We start from the raw sequence: 22801 nt of genomic DNA, 5'->3' as shown, positions 1-22801 counted from the left end.
TCGCCGGGGCAGACCTGGCGTGGGTGGGGGCCCGACGGATGGCGGGCTGTGACAGGGTTCCAGCAACGAAGCGGAGTCAGTGGGCTTGGGGGAGAGGTGTAGGGCGGACCCGTGCGTTGGTCTGCCTGAGAAATGGCGAACGTGGACCCCCGGGGCAGTGCACGTGCCCCGAGAAACCTACCTGCGCCGGCCGAAGGCGCCCTGAAGGAGTCTGTTGGCCCAAAGCGCTCCAGCCCTGCCCTCAGTGTGTGGCTCTTTCACCAGGTGCTGGCAGGCTGGCGGTATTTGGGGTGGGTGGGTGGTGGTGGGGCAGATCATTGAAGTGAGGGTCAGCTGTAAAAGCATTCAGTAGAATGATAACAAAAGCTCGAGAGGTGGATCCAGAGAATGCAAATTCTTTCTCCTTTCTTGCAGTAGTCTCTAGTAGGATTGACAGTTACAGAGTGAAAAAACTTGGTCGTCTTGGCCTGGAAAATAGTAACCCTGACGAATACATAGACGTGCTACAGGAAACGGAGGTAAATTAATGCACATTGTCCAATGGCCTCACCTTTCAAAAAAATGTATCCACATTCTTTAGGTCTTAAGCCTTTCAAAATGGAATATATATATATTCACTTTCCATATTGAGTTCCACATTCACTTTCCATATTGAGTTCCACATGTCAAAACAATCTTGATGGTAATTATTCGGTGATCTGTACTTCAAGGGAAGAGAAGTTTCAGCACCATTCTGTTTTGTTTTGCTTTTCCTTCTCTGGAGCCTGGTAATGGTCAAGTTACTAGATCATGTAGAAAGAATCTTGCCTCTAAAGTCTATTATAAAGACATTTAAGGCAGAATTTCATTTATATGGGCACTCCCATTAGTAAATCTTGATGGACGGGTTGACAGACTGGCTCTACTGCTGTTGTGCATCCTGAGAAGAAAATTTTTGTTAGACTCCCATTCCCAGTTTCTTAAAAATAATTGTTTTTCATACCGGCTGACTTACTAAATCTCCCTGTTACTACTTCTGTAACACCCGATTTCCTTAATTCTGTACCTGGTCCCACTTCTGCCAGAGTTTTTAATACTCATTTTTTGTGAAAAGTGCTTTGTATGTGCTATCCTATGTAATGCCTGTAAATACTTCCCTTGAAATAGCTTTTCAGTGTTCAAGTCTTTTAGGATCTTTTCGTTAACATATTCTCTAATATCTTTCAATATACATTTATAGTTTATAGTAATAATTATACACATAATTAAACTGCCTTATACTTAGTTTACAAAATTGTCACAATTTCTTAAGGTGAGTAGTATGAAAATTCATATTTAATGGAAGATATAATTATTGTTGTTAATCAGGAGGAAAAAAGACCTAACTTACTGTTAAGTCAACTCTGACTCATAGCGATCCATCCTATACAACGGTAGAACTGTCCCTGTGGGTTTCTGAGGCTGTAACTACCAGCGCAGAAAGCTTCATCTTTCCCCTGAGGAGTGGCTGGTAGTTTTGAACTGCTGACCATGGGGTTAGCAGCCCAATGTGTAACTACTAGCCACCAGGGCTCCCTTGTTGTCATTAGGTGCTGACAAGTCAGTTCTGACTCATAGCCACCCTGTGAGCAAACAGAGTGAAACATTGCCTGGCCATTGCCTGGCCCTGCACCATCCTCACAATTGTTAGGTTTGAGTCCATTGTTGGAGCTACTAGTTTGAACATCAGAGGCATGCTAAGTTTACTTTCCCTGCAGTAGAGATCCTATTGCAACTTGATTTAAAAAAAGAAAAAAGTATGAGGGAATTTCAAGAGTCCATAATTTGATATTATAGTTAATGATGTTGGATTCTTAACTTATTTTCCAGGCTATCTTAAGGTATTAGAATTGGGAAACTCAAGATTCTGTGCTTAGCTTGCTGTTTGCACCACGTGAGTTGCTGTGGGGGACTAGTTGCCATGACCGAATGGGTCTGAGGGGGTTGCGTAATTGAAGGGTAACTAAAGAGACATCAGATAAGGTATGCAGGGACTCACCTCTTCCATGGTAACCAGAACCAGAGAGAATGAATGTATCCTTGGGTGTGCAAGCCACGACTTACACATATGTAACAGCAAAGGGTTGTATTAGAGTTATGCCCATACCAGGAAAGGGGTTGTACTGAGGGCATACGTTTCATGAAAAGGAAGTACTAGGAGCACACTTGTGACAGGAAGGCACATAATGTAACAAGATGGTGGCCTAACCTTGGTCAACTCTGAGCTGGCTTGATCTTAGTGTCTCTGACCTCTTCAAGGTAAAAATCTGATCCTTATTAGAAGGGAGTGGCCCTACTTAGGGTGGGACAGACAATAGGGTCTGATTGCTCTCAATGGCAGCCTTCAAGCACATAACCTTAAAGCCTGTATTGTAGTAACATCAAGTGGTTGCAAGCAGCGCCTTAGATTGACATTATTATAGGGGACATCTTGGAGAACTTTAGTTAAGAGGATGTGATTGAGATACATTTCCAACTCAGGAGTGTGAAGGCCTACCTTTGCAAGCTCCTTAAATATGACTGTATTTATCCGCATACACACGCTTCTGCGTTTCCCACAAGTTGCGATCTTTTGGGGGCCTGAGATTTTTTTACTTATAAAGTGTTTAGTTAGATGTCTCAGTTCTGTTTCATTCTTGCCTTATCACTTTTTTAAAAAATCCATTTTATTGGGGGCTCATACAACTCATCACAATCCATACATACATCAATTGTATAAAGCACATTTGTTAACCTAATCATTCTCAAAACATTTGCTCTTCACGTAAGCCCCTGGCATCAGCTCCTCATTTCCCCCCTTCCCTCCCCGTTCCCCTCTCCCTCATGAACCCTTGATAATTTATAAATTACTTTGTCATATCTTACACTGTCGGACGTCTCCCTTCATCTACTTTTCTGTTGTCCGTCCCCCAGGGAGGTCAAATGCAGATCCCTCCACCCTCCTGTAACGCCACTCCCACTTTTATTTCAATTATTTATATAATTCCTGTACTTAACTGATATGTACATGAGCATGCTAATGCTAGCTTGGGTAGGAATAGTAGTAATTGTGATTTGTCACTTGTTTTTACTAAGCTCTAAAAATGTGATTCTGTTTTGTGGTCAAGTTCTTATTAATTGGTGTCATATCAGATGTCTATTAAATGCCCACATTCACTTGACATAGTCATATCTATGAATGATTTTGTCCTGAGAAACCTAGCTAGCTAGCTACTGAATGCTCGATTTAGGACTACTTTCTGAAAGCTAGAAAATTATAAACGGGTGAATCTTCTGATCTAACTTTAATTCTGCCCTACGTGGCAGGAAAAGTGGTGGCAATGTTAGGTAATCAACAAGGTCAGCATTTCAAACCCACCAGCTGCTCCTCTGGCAAAAGGTGAGGTCTGCGTTTGTAAACAATTTACAGCCTCATAAACCAATCCTGGGCAACTATGAGTTGGAATCAACTCAATGTATGTGGGTTTGGATTTTGTCAGGTAATCTAGAAATATTTGGGGGAGAAATTCAACTATTCTAGAAAGAATAAAGTTAGCAGTTCAAACCCAACAGCAACTCAGAGATTGATTAGACTGTTGGCTTCTAAATGATGGAGTCTCAGAAACCTTATATAGGGTCAGAGTCAGAATTACATCAGTGGCTGTGGATGTGGGGTGGGTGCCACGTTGAGGAAGAGAAGTCCAGGACCAGAGGACCTGGAAATCAGGTCAGATGCCAGGATATTGTTTCAGAAAACTACTTGGAACCCTGAAACTATGGAAAGACCACAAACTTTCTTAAACATACGATATATCATTCCTAATAAGCTTGGATAAATTCATGCATCTGTAAGATTCCGTTTGCCTGAGTCCTTCCCCTTGCTAAGTATAAAAGCCCTGCTATTCTGCCTGTAGAATATGGAACCTGTAGCTTAATAAAAGTCAAATTCTCTCCACTTCAAGTGCCACTCAGTTCCTTGTGCCTTGACTAATTGCCACAACACGATAATTGGAAAGGTATTTTAGAAAGCATGTTGTATTCATTTTAATGGTTCTTTTTAAAAAAATTATAGCTGAAATACTAATTTTACTTTTTCTTGTTTATATGAAATTGTGGGGCAGTCTCAAAAAGCCAGAATGAAATTTTTTTGAAGTGTTTTTTAAAACACATGTAAAAAGGAATTTTATATATTATAATACTTTTCATAAAAATAATACAAATGAGAGAAGCTGTACTATGCATAAAGGACTTTTCAGTAGTCACAGGCTGACAATCAACCAAGTGTCATTCTCACAGGCCTAACTTCAGAGATTTCCAATATTACAATTATAAACACTGAAATAGAAAAACTATAGTAGATAAAGCTCTCTGCGAAGCTTATTGTGCTTGGCAAATGTTTCTGATACCTCGAGATGGTTTTCTTAGGACTTGCCTTATTTTTCATCTTTTTTCTCAACTTGTGAAAAATTTCAAACATACAACAAGTAAATAAATACTACAAATATCCTTACTCCATCCTTGACCTAGATTGAATAGATGTTAACTAGACCCTTGCTGAGTTTCAAGAAATACATCTCATACTAAAATAATAAGAGTATTCTACTTTAAAATAGCCCTGATGCCACAGTATGTTAACCATTGCCTTGGCTAACTGAAAGATAGTTTAAACTAAGTGAAGATTGACAGCTCTACTACAGAAAGATGAGTGTCTACTTTTGTAAAGACTTACATGTGCAACTTAATAAAGCAGTTCTACTCAGCCCTTTAGGGTTGCTATGAGTCAGAATGGATGTGAAGCTAATGGAATTGAGACCTAAAAATTTAATTTACTAGGTTGCTGAGAGGAAATGTGTGGTTTTCCTCCTTATAGCAAAATATTTTTTACCTTGATTGCTTACATTTTTCGACCCCTTCAGAACTATCCACTTTTCTTCAAAATCTGTGCCTTGCATCACTTCATTCTCAACATCTGTGTGTGTGTGTGTGTCTTTCTGTTACTTGCTCTGGTGGCTACATGGTGAGCTGCTAACTGCAAGGACAATTGGAAACCAGCTGCTCCACTGGAGGAAGGCGGGGCTTTCTACTCCTGTGAATATTAGTCTTGGATTCGTAGATGGGCTGTTTTACCCTGTCCTGTAGGGTTATTATGAGGCAGCACCGCCTTGAAGGCAGTGAGGGTTTTCCTCCTGTTTTTAAATGTAATATTCTTTGATAAGGTTTATCAGAAATACTAATTTTCTAGGGGTGAGAGAAAATCAGGTTTATATTATTGGGTGCTCTCCACTGCTTTTCTGTGTCTCCTACTTAGTCTAGAGCAGGCGTCCTCAAACTGGCCCGCCGAGAACATTTATCTGGCCCGCCGGGTGTTTTTGCCCCGTTTGGTTTTTTACTTCAAAATAAGATATGTGCAGTGTACATAGGAATTTGTTCATAGTTTTTTTTTAAACTGTAGTCCGGTCTCTTTCAATGGGCCCGAGGGACAGTGAACTGGCTCCCTGTCTAAAAAGTTTGAGGACCCCAGCTCTAATGTCTTCCTTTTGCAGTTAAAAGAGTATTGGAACTAATATCAGGACTCCACAGCAATATATAGGGCAGAATAGTAATGCTCTTGTGCATTTGAGACTGTAAATCTTTAGAGGAGTAAAAAGCCTCATTTGTCTTCCATTGAGTGGGTAATGGTTTTGAACTGCTGACTATGTTAACAGCCCAGTGCATAACTCAATATGTCCCAGGGCTCCTACAGCAGGATACAAACTCAGAGAAAAAAAATTCAATGCCATCAGTTGATTACAATTCCAGTTTAGTTGGGCTGCTAACTGCAAGGTCAATTAGCTGCTCCAAAAGAGAAAGATGAGACTTTCCAATCCTGGAAAGTTAGCATCAGAAACTCAGAGAGGCACTTCTACCCTGTCTTACTGGGTTGGTATAGTGGTAGCAAAACTAGGGTTGGGGAATCATCAAAAGTTTACCTTCTCTGTTCTGAAGAGCCAGAATGTTTTACAGCTAGTGTACACTGCAAGAGTATTGGCCGGGGAGTGATTAGGAGTTAAGCTCTGTGTTAGGCAAGGTTCTCTAGAGAAGCAAGACCAGGAGACTTGGGGTGGTGGTGGTTGTGTGTGTGTGTGTGTGTGTGTACGTACGCACATACACACACATACACATATAAAGCAAATTAGTCCACACAGCTGCGATGTCTGGAGGATGGAGTTGCCCCATAGGCAACAGACACAGCATGGTGGTGCTGCACTGGAGTTGGAAGAGCACAGCTCAGTGATGTGGTCCACAGTCTTTTGGCCAGGTGGAGCAGAGCACTGCACACACGTGAGGCAGGGCAGCGAGATCAGGCAGCACAGTGTGCTGGTCTGACCACCAGTGGGGGAGAGAGGGACCTTTCTCCAGAGAGCCATTTATCTCAACATCTTCAAAGGAGGGTATCAAGCTGTGACCTGATTGACAGGCTAAACTCCACCCCTATCTTACCAGCTTCCATGTTGACAGACAAAACTATCACAGGCTCTAATGTGCAAGGTCAGAGTTTGAAATCACCAGCTGCTCCTTGGGATGGCTTTTTACTCCTATAGTCTCAGAAACCCACAGGGGCAATTCCACTTTGTTCTGTAGTCACTGAGTTGTCACCTACCATATACACTCAAGTACAAGCCAAGCCAAATAACCACCAAGGCACCTAATTTTACCACAGAAACGGCTTTAAAAATGTGCTGAAAAACTCAGCTTATACTCGAGTATATATGCTACTCAATGGCTGTGAGTTTGGTTTCTGGAGAAAGCACATTAACCTTAGTTTTTATTGCCGTTCTCTTCCCAGTGCATTTTCAAAGGTTATGATTTCTCATGTCAACAAGATTCTTTTGTAAAGATTATCTAAACATACATTTTTTAACAGTCACTAAATTTGAGACAAAAGAATCTTTAATTATATACATAGGATTCCTGGTGGCACAGTGGGTTTCAAATTTGGCTCCTTGCCTCAAAAGTCAGCACTCTGACACTACTGGGTGCCGTGCATGAGAAAGATAAGGGTTTTTCTCCTACTCTAATTAAAATTTACAGTCTCAGAAACCCATGGAGCAGTTGGACTCTTAAGGGTCGCTGAATTGGAATTGACTAGGTGGTAGGCAGTGGGAGGTGTGTACACACACACACACACACACACACACACACAATTAGCACAGTGGGTTAAGCAGTAGGCTACGAACTCTTAAGTTGTTAGTCTAAATCATTTCAATAGCCTCTTCACAGGAAAAGAATGCTGTCTGCTAACAGGGATTTTGTCTCAGAAACCCTATAGAAGGTCGTTGGCAGTGCATTTGGGTTGCTTTTGTTAGAATTAACTGGATGACAGTGGCTAGACACAAACACGGGTGTTTCAAAGTATCCTTGAAAATGCATTATCTTTTAATTCCATTTTCCCACAAACTTTGGAAACCACAGAAATCCTGTTTTTAGCCTAATATAAAACCATAAACTTAAAAAAAAACCAAAACCCCCCAAACCCCATCAACTAATTAGCCTTGCAAGCTCAATTTATCTTTTAAATGATCTTTAAACAATCTTTGTCTTTTTGGCTGTTAAAATTGCTGCCTCCAATCTATTCACTTTTTTATTGTAAGAGGGTTTATAAGTTAAGAGCTAATACATTCTGTTTATTTTGATGTTAATGTGATATTTATAGTTTCAGGGGCTCATCTAACCTCCGTGGCTCCAGGAAGTCTTAAGAGTCCACAAGGATTTTAAATTGTCTGTACTTTTTTCCTCCTATTTTCATTTTTGGAACAGGACTTTTCTATAGATCAAATGTTCTGTAATAGTAGCCAGGTACCATCCAGCTTAGTGTTCTCATAATAAATGAGCAATTCCTGGTAATCAGTTTTGTTTCCTTACTTGCTTCAGGTTCTCACTTAACTAAACTCACTGTCGCTGAGTTGATATGGACTCATAGTCTGTAGGACTGCAGAATTGCCCTTTCTCACTATAACGGTTGATGGGATTAGAAAGCCTAGCCTTCTACGGCTAGTGGTTTCGAACTGGGGACCTTTGGACCAGAGCCCAATTTGGAGCCACTACACCACAAGGGCTTCTCCTTGCTTCAGCCTAGCAGAGACCACTTGTGTCTTTCCTGGCAGTCTGCAAGCTTTGAAGACCTTAGGCACTAAACTTGTAATTAGGCCAATTAACTGAGTTGTTCCTTAAAACCAAGACGCTAAACCAGTGGTTCTCAACCTGTGGGTCACGGCCCCTTTGGGGGTTGAATGACCCTTTTACAGGCATTGCCCGATTCATAGCAGTAGCAAATTTACAGTTATGAAGTAGCAATGAAAATAATTTTATGGTTGGGGGTAACCACAGCATGAACTATATTAAAGGGTCATGGCATTAGGAAGGTTGAGAACCACTGCTCTAAATTAAGGAACACACTCAGGTGTTTGGTTGTACATAAGCAGCAGCCTTAATAGTTACTTTGTTTTTGCAAGTATTATTATCACTCTACTTTTGCCAGGTCAACTTTTTGTAGGTGAGAGGAGTCCCGGTGGCATAGCGATTAAGTGTTGGGCTGCGGTCCACCAGGTCAACGGTTTTAAACCACCAGCCGCTCTGGTTGAAAGATGTGGCTTTCTATACCTATAAACAGTTACAATCTCGGAAACTCAGAGACAGTTTTACCCTGTCCTACAAGGATGTTTTGAGTTGGCGTCAACAGTGAATTTTTGTTTTTTGAGTTTGTTATTTGTGCTTAAACTTTGGTCTCTATTTGCCTGTTCTTTTTTATGTTAAGAGAAGTCATACAATATTTGTCTTATGTTATTGACTTACTTCATTCAACATAATTCCTTGCAGGTCCATCCATACTGTAATATGTATCAAGACTTCATTTCCCCTACTGCTGGGTAGTAGTCAATTATACAGTAGAAATCTGGATCTCAAAGCTAATCCATGCTAGAAGGAACATCGAGATGTGATGCAGTTGAGTTCCGATGTCAATTTTTTTCCATAAGAAATAACTGAAAACGATTAATTCATTCTTGACCACCAAGTTTTTAACCTAACCTTGTCTTTTAATACAAAACATTACACAAAAATTTCAAAGTAAGTTCAGAGTTAATAATTTAAGTAAACAACATTTAAAAGGTTTTTAAGAACTACAGTGGGGCCCATACCTTGAGATTGATATCTGTGGACATGGATGTGGAGAGAATCATTGTTTGAAAAGGGAATCCCCTTCCATAAAATCAACTGGTAGCTGTTTTTCAGTTTTTTCCTTTCTTTGCCTTCTTTCACTGGGACCTGGCTGGCTTTCTCTAACAAAAAAAATGGTTTGCTGTTGATGTTTCCTTAACTGTTTTCTAAATTATCAACAATATCGATAACACGGTTAACCAGTTCCTTATGATTCTTTGAAGAACTTCTGTAGAACCCATGTTTTAAATCTAAAATCAGCAGAAAAAGCCATAAGAAAATTTAGCAAAACACTTAGGACACAGCCGCAAAAGGTTTAAACGCGTACTAACACCACCAACTAACGCTGAGTGACTGAAACATGAACTGTTTTTTTAACAAAAATCACGTGTTGGGGTCGGATTACGATGTTTTGTTTGAGCTCTGGTGCAAAATTTTCTCGACATTTCACGTTGAAGTCCGATTCTGTTGAGTACTGATGCAGTTGAGTACCCGCGTTCCACTGGATATATGTAAACATTAGCGTACAAGGCTGTTTTAAGTGTTTAGAGTACACCAAGGAGTGGAATAGCTGATTATGGGGAAGCATTCACTAGGCCTTCCTGGGCACCTCTGGATGGTGAACCTCTAACCTTTGTTGGTAGCTGAGTGCTTGTGCTACTTCGTGTTGTGCATATGCTCAAGTAAACTGAATTGCAAAATAATGAGTATTAGTTTTAAAGATGCCTTGGTAACATATTGGGTTAAGCATTGTGTTAGTCTGGGTTGAGTAGAGAAATAAATTCATAGACTCTGGTGTGTATAGGAAAGAGCTTTATATATAAGAGCAATTGAATATTGAGAAAACATACCAGCCCAGTCCAGATTAAGTCTCTAAGGCCGATATTAGCCCATATGTCCGATTACCAATCTATAAAGTCCTCTTTAGACTCAAGAAAACACATGCAATGACGTTGAATGCAGGAAGATCACAGACTAGTGGTGGGAAGTTTTGTGGATCGAGTGGCTTTGTAAGCATTTCGGCGCTGGCAGGGGTCTCCATGTGGTTTCTCCACCTCAGCACTAGTGTAGCACCATGTGTCTTGTCAACTGCTGTATCTCCCAAGGAGTGAACCTGTGTTCTGCCTCCAGTGAACTATTTAGTGCCAAATGAGTTCATCAAGCTGTGATTTGATTGATAGGCTAAACCCCACCCCTTAAACCCCAAACTGACACCAGATTATGTAACTACCACAAGCACTGTGCTGTTCAGAGGGTGGTTCAATTCTAGTAGCCATCTGTAGGAAAAGATGAGGTAGTCTTATTTCCTAAAAAGGTACAGCTGCTAAAACCATTTAGAGCAGCTTTCTTTTGCCCTGTAGGGCTACTGTGAATCTGAACTAACTTGATAGCAATGGGTTAGTTTACGTTTAAAACTTTAGAAGTGGGTGCTATGTATTTTAAAATTAACTTGTGTTGAGAGATGTTATTCTGTAGAATCAAGAAGGATCTCAGATTTTTTAATCTTGTACTCTTTCTACATTAAAAAAATGAAGATCCCAAGGGCTTTTAAAAATGTGGGTCCTATCTATATTTAAAGTATTAAATGAAAACAGGTTAAAATATTAATTAAAAAAAACCATTTTATTAGGGGCTCACACAACTGTTATCGCAATCCATACACACATCACTTGTGTAAAGTGCATTTGTATATCATTCTCAAAACATTTTCTCTCCACTTAAACCCCCAACATTAGGTCCTCATTTCCTCCCTCCCTCCCCGCTCCCCCTCCCTCACGAGAAATACTAATTTATTAAAGTATTAATATACCCATTATAATGCTGACAGTTTGTGAAAAGTGTATTTTTAAAAAAAGTTGAGTAGCATTGAAATCACTTGGTTAGTGATATCTTAACTGGATAACTTAATAGAAAATTTGAGTGTCATCTGATTTGCACTCAGCTCATTGCCTCAAAATATATGGTGAATCTAGTGTTAGGGGCAAATGAACAAAATCAACTGTTTACTCGAGTTTTAGAAGTCTTCTGCCATTGAGAGTGCACTGCCCATTTCTAGCACCCATTTTAATGGAGAATATTTGAGTGTTCTTTTTCTGACAGGTTTGTTTTCACAGGTTTTACTCTGAACAAAATCTAGCCACACACAATGTACTTCATACAAGGGGGAATGTTTTATTTGCTTTTTCGTTTCATTATAGATCTTTGATAGTGTATATATGAAAGCTGAGGTATCCTAAAGGTTAGCTATGATACAGAATCTGGAAGCATACTATTGAGCCTTTTGGGCTTTCTTATTTTACTTTGAATGGAATTTTTACCCCAGAATGATAAGTAAAACTATATATGATAGGGACTTGAAAAATATTGGCTAACTGTTCTGCAGATGAGTTACTTCAATATATAACGTCCCCCAAGAAAATACATTTGTTAACATCACTATCAGAAAAGACCCTACTGGGAACATCACAGTGGTAAAGGTTTCCCAAAGTTTAAACTTATATTTTGTCTTTGATAACTGCCATTTGTTTTCTTGCCTTAACAGATTCATTTTTGAAGAAACACTGAGATAGCCAAGTCTGAAGACATAGTTCTGTTTTTAAACTATGAAGACATAGTTTTGTGTAAAAATGGTTGCACACAAAAAAGTGGTTGGTTCAGCTCACATCTCAGTCATTTTTAAGTGTTTTACTCTAGACAATAACTTTTAGTATGCAGAGACTTTATATCTATTTTGTTTTGTCACATATTTTAAAAATGTGTACTCATGTGTCAGGATTTAATTAATTGCTTAATTCCTCGCCTATTTGGTGTGGAAGAATACAATGACTACTATTCCAGTTTGGTGCTATTTTCTGCCTTGCTTGATTCCTGCTAAGGCTCTAGTAGTTTATCTACCGTTTCTTTTGTATCATCAGTGGAAACATCAATATGATGCATATAACTTTATATTATTATTATGAAAGTCCTCATGAGGACGTTTGAAACTTCTGTTTGAAAAGTTTAAAAAACCCAACTCATTTACTTCTTAGGCAAGAGTCTATTACAGTTCTCTCATTTTTATCTATAACTTTAGTAAGTTAATTTTGTCCTAGAAATAGAAAAGTATGCAAATGCCTGAGTATATGCTTAAATTTATATTTCTTTGGTGCTTTAAAAAATAGGAGACCGTGCTCGCTTCGGCAGCACATATACTAAAAATGGAACTATACAGAGAAGATTAGCATGGCCCCTGTGCAAGGATGACACGCAAATTCGTGAAGCGTTCCATATTTTAATTTAAAAAAAAATAGCATACCATTTTATTTTTGTGGACATAAAGAGTACCTTCTATTCAGATACTGAATTGAATGACTTGTTTCCGATAGCTAGTCCGCTGTTTTAAAACAATCAACTGGGTCCTGCTGGCTTCACTTGCAATTGTCCTGGTGCCAACTTTGCCTCAGCAAAGACTGCTGTTAGGCCACATGGTGGCCTTGTGTATGACGTGCCTAATAAGGAGTGTGTTCTAGTCCCCGAGGATTAAATTTGATTCACATTCCCTTCCTAAAATTCTCATATATTTACTTTGATTTTTCTATTAAAGTCAGATGTTTGCTAATGCTTTTTAAGTTTTGTTTTTTTGTTTTTAATTGTGGTATTTAGGTTCTAGTAAAGGAGATTACCTGGAGTAAAAACTGTATTTTTCTATGGTAGGATGTGATGGAGTTGCTTGAAGAAGACCTCACGTGCCCGATTTGTTGCAGTCTGTTTGATGACCCTCGAGTTTTGCCCTGCTCGCACAACTTCTGCAAGAAATGCTTAGAAGGACTCTTAGAGGGGAATGTGCGGAATTCACTCTGGAGACCATCTCCATTCAAGTGTCCCACCTGTCGTAAAGAAACATCAGCTACTGGAGTCAATAGCTTGCAGGTCAATTATTCCCTGAAGGGCATTGTAGAAAAATATAACAAAATCAAGATCTCTCCCAAAATGCCAGCCTGCAAAGGACATGTAGGGCAGCCTCTCAACATTTTCTGCCTGACTGATATGCAGCTCATCTGTGGGGTCTGTGCTACTCGTGGCGCCCATACTAAACACGTTTTCTGTTCTCTTGAAGATGCCTATGCTCAGGAAAGGAATGCCTTTGAGTCTCTCTTCCAGAGTTTTGAGACCTGGCGTCGAGGAGATGCTCTTTCTCGCTTGGATACCTTAGAAACTAGCAAAAGGAAATCCCTACAGTTACTGACCAAAGATTCAGATAAAGTGAAGGACTTTTTTGAAAAATTACAACATACATTGGAGCAAAAGAAGAATGAGATCCTGTCCGACTTTGAGACCATGAAACTTGCAGTTATGCAAGCCTATGATCCAGAGATCAACAAACTCAATACTATCTTGCAGGAGCAACGCATGGCCTTTAACATTGCTGAGGCTTTCAAAGATGTGTCAGAGCCCATCATATTTCTACAACAGATGCAAGAATTCAGGGAGAAAATCAAAGTAATCAAGGAAACCCCTTTACCTCCTTCTAAACTGCCCACAAACCCTCTAATGAAGAACTTTGATACCAGTCAGTGGGAAGAAATAAAACTAGTAGATGTGGATAAGCTTTCTTTGCCTCAAGACACCGGCACACTTATTAGCAAAATTCCTTGGGATTTTTATCTGTTATTTGTAATACTCTTACTTTTGGGCCTTATCCTTTCCTTTGGTCCTGGCTTATCTCTGGAATGGTCTCCATTTGATAAATTTGTAGCTTGGAAAGAAAATCTTTCAAACATCAGTTCCCTCTATCTGACGAAATCAGCTGATGTCTTAGAACAATCAATTTTTTACTGGGAACAGGTGGCAGATGGAGTTTTCATTTTCAGTGAACAATTCAAGAATTATACTTTGATAGTGCTGAACAATGTGGCAGAATTTGTGTGTAAATATAAACTATTATAAAATCTGTTTCAGATGTCTTTTGTTGTCTGAGTATAGTATTAGTTCAGTTTTGCTAACAATTCCAAGTCAGACACCTCAAAAGTACACCTCCCAAAATGCTTTATATAGTTATGTTGTTCATGTGAAATGCTTAAAGGTAAAAGTGTAATTTAATGGTACAATTCTGAACCTCCTGTTTTGAAAAGTGCTGAGATAAGCACCCTCCCATTAATGTGTTGTTTATATTAAAATGGATGTGGAAGAGAACTCATGATCTAATGTATTATTGAGGTCTTTGTTCATCAAACAGACAATAAAGACTACAATTTGGAGATAGGATCGATTGGATTTCCTTGATTTTTTTTTTTTCTCCCCACTATTGCCAGAATACTAGTATTTTGTGACAAGATTACATTTTAGGGAGAGATTTCTGTTTGCCTTTTCCCCCTTAGTAGTTAAAAATTTATCATTAAAGGAATAAACAGCAGTGGTAGGTGGGTTGTACAAGCAAAGGCAAAAAAGTTGAAAACATGCCAGAGCAGAAATGGGAAAGTCACCTTTTTACTGACATCTCAGTGTTTGCTGAATCAGCTATACAACTAAATAAGTTATACAACTACACTTTAAGATCTTTTAAGCACAGTAAGAGACCAATTTTAAAATGAAGTGATTATAAAATGCAAAGTCACCAGCTAAGCACTAATGTACTACAGGAATAAAATAATATTGTTTTAACAAGAACCAAGAAATTTATCTTACACCATCCGCCATCTCCCTCACCCACTTCTCCGCTATCCTTCCCCCAGGGGGGGGCCAATATGTAGATCTTGTCATCTGTTTCCCCTTTCTCCCTCCACTCTCCCGCTATCACCACTCTCCACTGCTCCTGGGGGGCTCATCTGTCCTGGGTTCACTCTATTTCCAGTTCCTATCTGCCAGTGTATATCCTCCGGTGTACATCCAGCCGGATATGTAAGGTAGAATTGGGATCATGGTAGTGAGGGGGGGGAAGCATTAAAGAACTAGAGGAAAATTGTATATTTCATCATTGTTACACCACACTGATTGGCTCAACTCCGCAGTCCTGCAAGGGGATGTCCAATTTCCCCCCCGGATGGGCCCTGGGTCCCCACTGCACTCCCCCTCATTCACAATGTTATTTTTTTTTTTGGTCTTTGATGCCTGATACCTGACCCTTTGTCATCTTACAGGCTGGTGTGCTTCTTCCATGTGGGCTTTGTTTCTCACTTAAGGGGAATAGATTTAACAGTTTCTAGGTGTGGTTTTGCTTTCTGACAGGATTCACAGTAGATTAGAAGAAAGGGCTGCTTTTTTGCTTCCAGAAAAATTTCCAATGCAACACTTTAATGATTTTTAAGAATTTTAAATATAAAAGGGTTCTATATGACCCCTTGACAGTTTTCCTCATACTATGATTCAGTGCCTCAATCTGTTGCTCCTTTCATTGTGTGTACAAGTTCCCAAGCAACTATGCAAACACAGCCATGGATACGTTATTTGCTTTATAATAAACTGCCATCCAGTCATCACTTCCAACTCAAAGCACCCCAGTAGGACAGGGTGGAACTGCCCCAGTGTTTCTGAGACTAATTTTTAAGTAGAGAAAGCCCCATCTTTCTCCTGCAGACCAGCTGGTGGTTTTCAAACTGCTGACCTTAACAGTAGCAGCCCAACATGTAACTATGCCACGACACTGGGAATACAGGTCTGTTTCATTCTGCCTTCCCCAGTGCTTATGTAACTAGGAATATTTATGGTTTTAGCGCATTTACAAATCAATGTCTAATTCAAAGCAATTAGTAGTGGCATAGTAGATACCTGTTGGGCTGCAATCTGATGCAAGGACAGCCGTTCATACCACCAGTCAGCTCTGCAGGAGAAAGCTCGACTTTCACTCATGTAGTTATACTCGGAAACTCAGGCAGTTCTATCCTGTCCTATAGGATCGCTGAGTCGGCACTGACTCCATGGCAAATGCGTTTGGTTTGGTTTTTGGTCACTTTGAAGTGTAGAGAAAACATTTAGAACAAGGTTTTTAACTATGAAGCAGTTTCCTGCTGCTTGGTTTGGTGTGAATGGTATATGAATGGCAGAGCTCAGAAGAATTCAAGATGTTTGGAGGCCAGATTTTTATGGACAGAGATTGTGCTTTAGTTTATTAGATCTTTTGAGAACTCGCCAACTTCTACCTATTGACTTTTCAGCCTATTTTAGGCTTCCGAGAGGGGTTCTTTTCTATGAACTTGGTTTTCTGATGGATCTCTCAAACCATGAACTGCTACAGTCAAAACCTGTGTTCTTGGAAGTGCATTTCCTACAGCAGAAACACTTGCACTTTTTCATATTTGGTTCTTGTTGCAAAACAGTAAGATGCTAACTGGGCAGTGTTTATAGAGCAACGGCATCAGCCTGGAGTACTGAGTCTTTTCCTTCCACAAAGACATCATCATGACCTGGTTTTCTAGGGCAGTTCCGACGGCACTCCTGATAGCCAACTGAATCAGGTATTTTATACTTTGAAGCATCTCTGTTCTAAAACCAGTTCCCCTTCTAAACAGCTCTTCATACCTGAACCTTTTCATAAAAAACAAATGACTACTCAAAATGAGTATTTGGGGAACCAGTTTAGTTGGGGTTATAAATAGTATGACTAGTTCTTAAAACTTGGGTACTTTTGAGAGTGAAATGGGGTACTGTTACTATATATGGGGCAACTAAGACTGCCAAGAAGGCAAATTGTAACAGGAATATTTTTTAGTAATTTTAACCTGGCTAGTAAATTTTAGAAATGAAACTTTCTCTCCAAGAGATTTTCTTGGTTCCTGACATATAGCACAGGTTTGATGGTTTTGCCTCTGTGATTCTGATTTTTCCTACAGCAAATTTGGTATCCTATTCTTATCAGGAGTCCTAGTGGCTAAGGTGCTGACTATAAAAGGCAATCAGCTTGAATCTGAGGGAGAAAGAAGTGGCAGTCTGTCCTATAGAGATTTAAACCAAATCACTGCCCTTAGATGGATTCTGACAGTGGCCCTATAGCGTAGAACTGTTTCATGGAAACTGATGGCCCCATCTTTTTCCCACAGAACTGCTGGTGGCTCTCGCTCAATCCATTTTGAAAGGTAGCTTTTTTTTTCGGGAGGGGGGAAAGGACCAAAAAACACCTGCATTCATTTTCACTGGTAATATTTCCAATAAAGCAAGTTTTTAAACATGGTTTTGGTAGTGGTAGACATGTTGGGACACTTTCTAAAGAGCAGTAACCTTTAGGAAATGATATAAACCTCACACCCTCCACCCCTTACCCTACCCCATCCCACCAGTCCTAGCACAACCCTTGGTGCTGCTCAACTAGAGAACACTGGGAGACTAGTTTTGTTTTTAAATGAATGAGGAGGCACAGTTCCATTTCAAAGGTATAAACCTAAGGAAGAATGCTGTCATTGATTTTAGGAAGAAACATGCTAGGTAAAAAGATCCCCTGGAAATGATGACTGTTTAAACACTCCATTTAGGGGAAGTAAATTATAATCTCAAAAAACAAGATTCCTGTGCAGATGCCACAGTGCCAGGAATGTTCCCTTTTGTTAGTTGTTAAAGTATCTTTTTTAAAAACTGGTACACGTTTTTCTTTCATCTTAATATAAAAAAGGCACTGTACTTAAACATCCCATAAATAACTTCAAAGCCAGAAGCTATAATTGCTCCAAAAAACCAAACTTACTGCCATCACGTTGGTTCCAGCTCAGAGACGGCATCCACTTTATGTCTCTCACTCCCTGGTCTGAGTCTGTGTGAGATATTTTTAGAAGGTGAAGTGAAAGGAATAAACACTATAGTCCACCAATATGACTTACTTTTTAAGGTGTCTGGTTAACCAAAAGCTTGCTCAGTAAACTTTCAAGTTCGTATACTGGAAGATATACTTTTCTTGTGTCTTGAAATCTATGTGTAATTCTTTGCTCTCATAGGGAATCGGGTACTTTGTTCTCGAATTTCTTGCAAATTCCAAATGCTTAATCATTACCTATTATATCCTACATGTATCAATTCTTTTTTCAGATGTTTTGATAACATTATTTTAACTTTTAGGTCAGTGGTCTCAACCTTCCACGATCCTTTAATAGAGGTTCCTCATGCTGTGGTGAACCCCAACCATAAAATTATTTTCGTTGCTACTTCATAACTGCAATTTTGCTAGTTATGAATTGGGCGACCCCTGTGAAAAGGTCATCCAACCCCCAAAGGGGTCATGACCCACAGGTTGAGAACCGTTGTTTTAGATAGATGTATTAAGGCTATACATGCAAGAGCTAGGGTTTGGGGTAAATGGAGTGATTTATTCATGTTAAAAATCTGCTGTATCAAACATAATAAACATTTCCCCCCCAGATGTGCTGTATGACTCTGATTTCACTATTGTATTCTTTGCCTAGAGATAATCCCTAAATATCAGCTATCATAATCACCCTATTTCAGTCATGATACTTAATATAATGTTTGGAATGTCTCAAAGGGGGGGGTGTCTTTTTAACCTCATAAAACTAAAGATAATTTATTTAGTTGGATTGTTGCAGCCGGAAAAAATTCATTTAGTTTTTTTTTGCATTTCATAAGCTAATGATAGGAAGCTAGAGATATAAATACCTTTGATAGTGTATAAAAGAAAAATCAAACCCACTGATTATGACTCATAGTGATGGTAAATAAGGAAACATATAATTACAAATTATCTCTATGAAGTTTTAACTTATGTCGGCATTAAAGTCAACTATACAGCCATTTGAAAGGTTCATATATATAAATTATGTATATGGGTTCTATGGATTTTCCATTTTTACTTCATTGGTCTACAGCTCCCCTTCCCCGACCTCTCCGTGGTCTAAACTCTTAAACAATGGATAATTATTGGCTAAAATTGATATGATCTTCTTGGCATTTTCATGTCTGTAAGTTTTCACATGTAAAAAATTAAATTTGATAAGAATGTTACATGAGACTCATGTTAAGTGCTAACTGGTAAAATTAGTTATGGCAAAAACTAAATATATGAAATCTACATTACCAACATTACAATGAAAATCTTACTTAAAACAATAGCAAATGAAATAAATTATGCTTTATTAAGTAAAGCCAATTTGATCAAATTGCTCTGGAAAATTAATTTCAATGAAAACTCATTATTGTTGGATAAATTTCAAAATGTTGAATTAAAGTTACTTTGGAATAGCAGAATTTGATTTTTTTTTTTTAACAATCTGCTATATGCAGATGATGCAACCTTGCTTGCTGAAAGTGAGGACCTGAAGCACACTTGCTAGCAAAGATCAAGGATCAATGCTTTCAATATGGATTACAATTAAATGTAAAGACACACACACAAAAAAAGACCAAAATCCTCACTAGACCGATAGGTGTCATCATGATAGAGACAAGACTGAAGTTGTCAAGGATTTTGTCCTGCTTGGATCCACAATCAATGCTCATGGAAGCAGCAGTCAAGATATCAAAAGACAAGTTGCATTAGGTAAATATGCTCCACGAGACCTCTTGAGTATGGAAAAGGACGTTACTTTGAGGACTACAGTGCACCTAACCATGTTATTTTCAGTCACCTTATATGTATGTGAAAGTTGGACACTGAGTTAGGAAAACTGAAGAAGAGTCTGCATTTGAATTGTGCCGCTGGGGAAGAATATTGAAAGTACCATAACTACTAAACGCACAAACCAATCTGTCTTGGAAGGAGTATGACCAGAGCACTCCTTGGAGGCTAATATTTGGGAAACGTTGTCACGGGAATCCCAGGACGATCCTTTCAGGACCAGTGGTGAGAGTGGTGATACCGGGAGGGTGGATTGGAAAAGTGGAACCCATTACAGGGATCTACATGTGACCTCCTCCCTGGGGGATGGGCAACAGAAAAGTGGGTGAAGGGAGACATCAGACAGTGTAAGCCATGACAAAATAATTTATAAATTACCAAGGGTTCAAGAGGGAAGGGAGTGGGGGAGAGGGAGGGGAAAATGAGGAGCTGAGGCCAGGGGCTTCGGTGGAGAGCAGTTATTTTGAGAATGATGAGGGTAACGAATGTATAAATGTGCTTTATACAACTGATGTATGTATGGATTGTGATAAGAGTTGTATGAGCCCCCAATTAAAAAAAAAAAAGAGTCCAGTCCCTGGAGAACATCGTGTTTAGTAGAGGGTTAGCAAAAAAAAAGAGAAAAACCCTTGAGATGGATTGACAAAGTGGCTGCAACAATTATCTCAAGTATACGAACAATTGTTAGGTTTGTGCAGGACAGCAGTGTTTTGTTCTGTTGTGCATAAGGTCTCTATGAGTTAGGATCCCTTGATGGCACCTAACAACAGCCATTCATATTTGGAATGATTTTGAGATTAGAAAATATATAAATGGTTTTTACAGCCTCGATGTCTGTGGGGGAGTTCTCTGCTATGCTAATGGGCAAGATCAGGGCAGGATGTATTCTGAGTCTTCCTCTTAAGAGAGGGTGTGAATTAAGTCACCAGCCTGTTTCCTTGGGGATATATGGTCAAAGCCATTCTTCTGTGTTATTTCGAAGCAGAGAGAAACCCCAGGATCATCAAAGAACCAGAGCCACTAGCACTATACCCAAAGTGGCAAATGCCAGACCAGAGTGCAGAATGAAGATCATGGGACAGAACTGGAGTAACACCGAACTATGAAATGGTTATCAGGCTAGTTCCTTGGTCCACAGAAGCAGAGCTAAGGGACCACATAGCTGAGAGGCTGAGGAGAGGCGGTGTTGTGCACCAGTGACGTTATCCTTATTATTTTCTGATCCTGGTTTGTGGTAACTTGTTCATTTCCCTAATATATCCTCTTAAAAGTGAGTATTGTCTGTTTATTCTGTTTGGCCAGTGCAATGGATTATTGACTCCAACAGAAAAGTAGAGTATCATGGGGCGAATGGTGTGTGTTTATTCTGAATACAGTGGAGGGTGGAAGCCTTAAGGCAATTGTGTGGACTTGGATTCTCTTTCCTTTTTGTGTAGTCAGAGGTCAAACATGGCTGCCACCTCTTTTACTCAACCATGGATTGCCACAAAACCAAGCAAATCTATGTTGGAAGCATAGTAAAGACATTTAAGAAGCAGATTTGTAAGGACTTCATCTCACATTCTTTAGCCATATTATCCAGAAAGGCCAGTGCCTGGAGAATGCTTGGTAAAATACCGAGTCAGTAAAAAAGAAGACCCTCTGGATGGATTTGACAATGGCTGTGACAATGGGTTCAAATCTAACAATTGTGAGGATGATAGCAGGACTGAGAAGGGATTCATTCTTCTGGGCACAGGGTTGCTTTGAGTTATAACCAAAACTCCACAGCATGTAACAATAATCATGTGTCAGATACTATTCTGAAACATTGGAGAGCCTACAAGGAACAAAATTCCTGTCTTTCTGGGGATTTCCACAAGTATAATTTTAAAGACTGACAATAGACTCAAGATAATTTAAGCCTTTTAAATAGTTTTTAACAAGTTAAAGAGATCACAGTAGAGAATTTTTTGAAGGTGATTAGAACAATTTAGAAACATTCAGGAAAACATGTCCAGAGTAGGCTTTTTAATTTCAGTACATATCTCAGACTATGCTATCTAGAGGTGTGTCTGTCAATACCACTCAACTTACTGTTTTCATTATGTAATAGGATGGGCACTGTAACTGGGAAGCAGAGACATGGAATAAACTGAGTCCTGTTTTTAAAAGGAAGGCAACCAAATGTAGTTTGATGAAAATAGGTAAAAGCAGATGTACCAAAAGCAAAATCTAATGTGCTCTGGGCATATGAGGAAGGCTTCAACCTTTCCATATGGAACCACTTCTGGACTAAACTGAGTATTATTTAAATTATGATCATGGCAGCTTGCCCCTAGTGAACCCTATTAATAACCCTGTCCTGCCAAATAATATTTACCTATTAATTAATCTCATGAGTCATTATGTCAAAGATTATCAGACTCTATGGTATTATCAACACTACCCCATCCTCCCAAGTCTATTGGGAAAGCAAACTTTAGTGTCTCACACTTTAGCTATAGTTTCATTTTTAAGGTATCAGAGATTTTGGCTTACGTTTCTTGAACTGCAATATTTTACAAGCAATTAGAAGTTTTCGTACAAAGATTTTCTGAAAAGAAGCTCCGGCATTGAATAGTACTTGGGTTTAAAATACTGGTGATAATTACAAATAATTCTCAATTATGATAAAATGTAATTTGGGCTGTTTTGGGAATACATTTGAAAAAAAAAAAGAGACTTGAAATAAAATATATAGCTTAATTTGGAATTTGTTTTCAATTTTTTTATACACTGTTTATACATGACAGAGTTTAGCTTTATTTTGTAAACTTTTATATTAATTACTATTCACATAACAAGAGCTATACATTACCAAAGGCCTTGCTGGGGTCATAAACTATTTGCTAATGAGAACTTCACACCTACTATATGCTACTATTATTTTTCCACGATGTTGAGCAAGTCAACTTTCTAACAGCAAGCTTAGCAATAATAGAAGCCGCAACAAAGAACCCCCCCCCCCACTGAAATTTAGCAAACTTTATTTCTTTCCTGGTACCCAAAAACTCATGGAAGGGAGCAATGTAATATCAAACTTAGTATTTTTAAACA

At 39.0% G+C, this 22801-nt stretch overlaps 1 protein-coding gene and 1 non-coding gene across 4 annotated transcripts in view; both read left to right on the top strand.

The window, feature by feature from the left end:
- TRIM13 (tripartite motif containing 13) overlaps positions 1–14436 on the top strand; it is a 14638-nt gene extending 202 nt beyond the window's left edge. The window contains exons 1-3 of one of the 3 annotated variants that reach the window (XM_045283799.1): positions 248–264; positions 415–518; positions 12886–14436. In XM_045283799.1, the coding sequence (XP_045139734.1) occupies positions 12892–14118 (1227 nt within the window). In that variant the 5' untranslated portion in view covers positions 248–264; positions 415–518; positions 12886–12891 and the 3' untranslated portion in view covers positions 14119–14436. Of the gene's footprint in view, positions 1–247; positions 265–414; positions 519–12885 lie in introns of those variants that run through there. The other 2 variants (XM_045283798.1, XM_004704269.3) reach the window with 2 other exon arrangements.
- LOC115873207 lies at positions 12360–12466 on the top strand. Its single transcript, XR_004048280.1, has one exon. It is a non-coding gene; the product is annotated as a U6 spliceosomal RNA (small nuclear RNA).
- Positions 14437–22801: the final 8365 nt, after the last annotated feature.

The sequence above is a fragment of the Echinops telfairi genome, unplaced genomic scaffold, assembly GCF_000313985.2.
Source record: "Echinops telfairi isolate 266 unplaced genomic scaffold, ASM31398v2 ScPeMD7_7467;HRSCAF=8505_0, whole genome shotgun sequence".
Taxonomy (NCBI): Eukaryota; Metazoa; Chordata; class Mammalia; order Afrosoricida; family Tenrecidae; genus Echinops; species Echinops telfairi.
The sequence above is the reverse complement of the archived record's forward strand: the minus strand, read 5'-3'. Positions and strand labels throughout refer to the sequence as shown.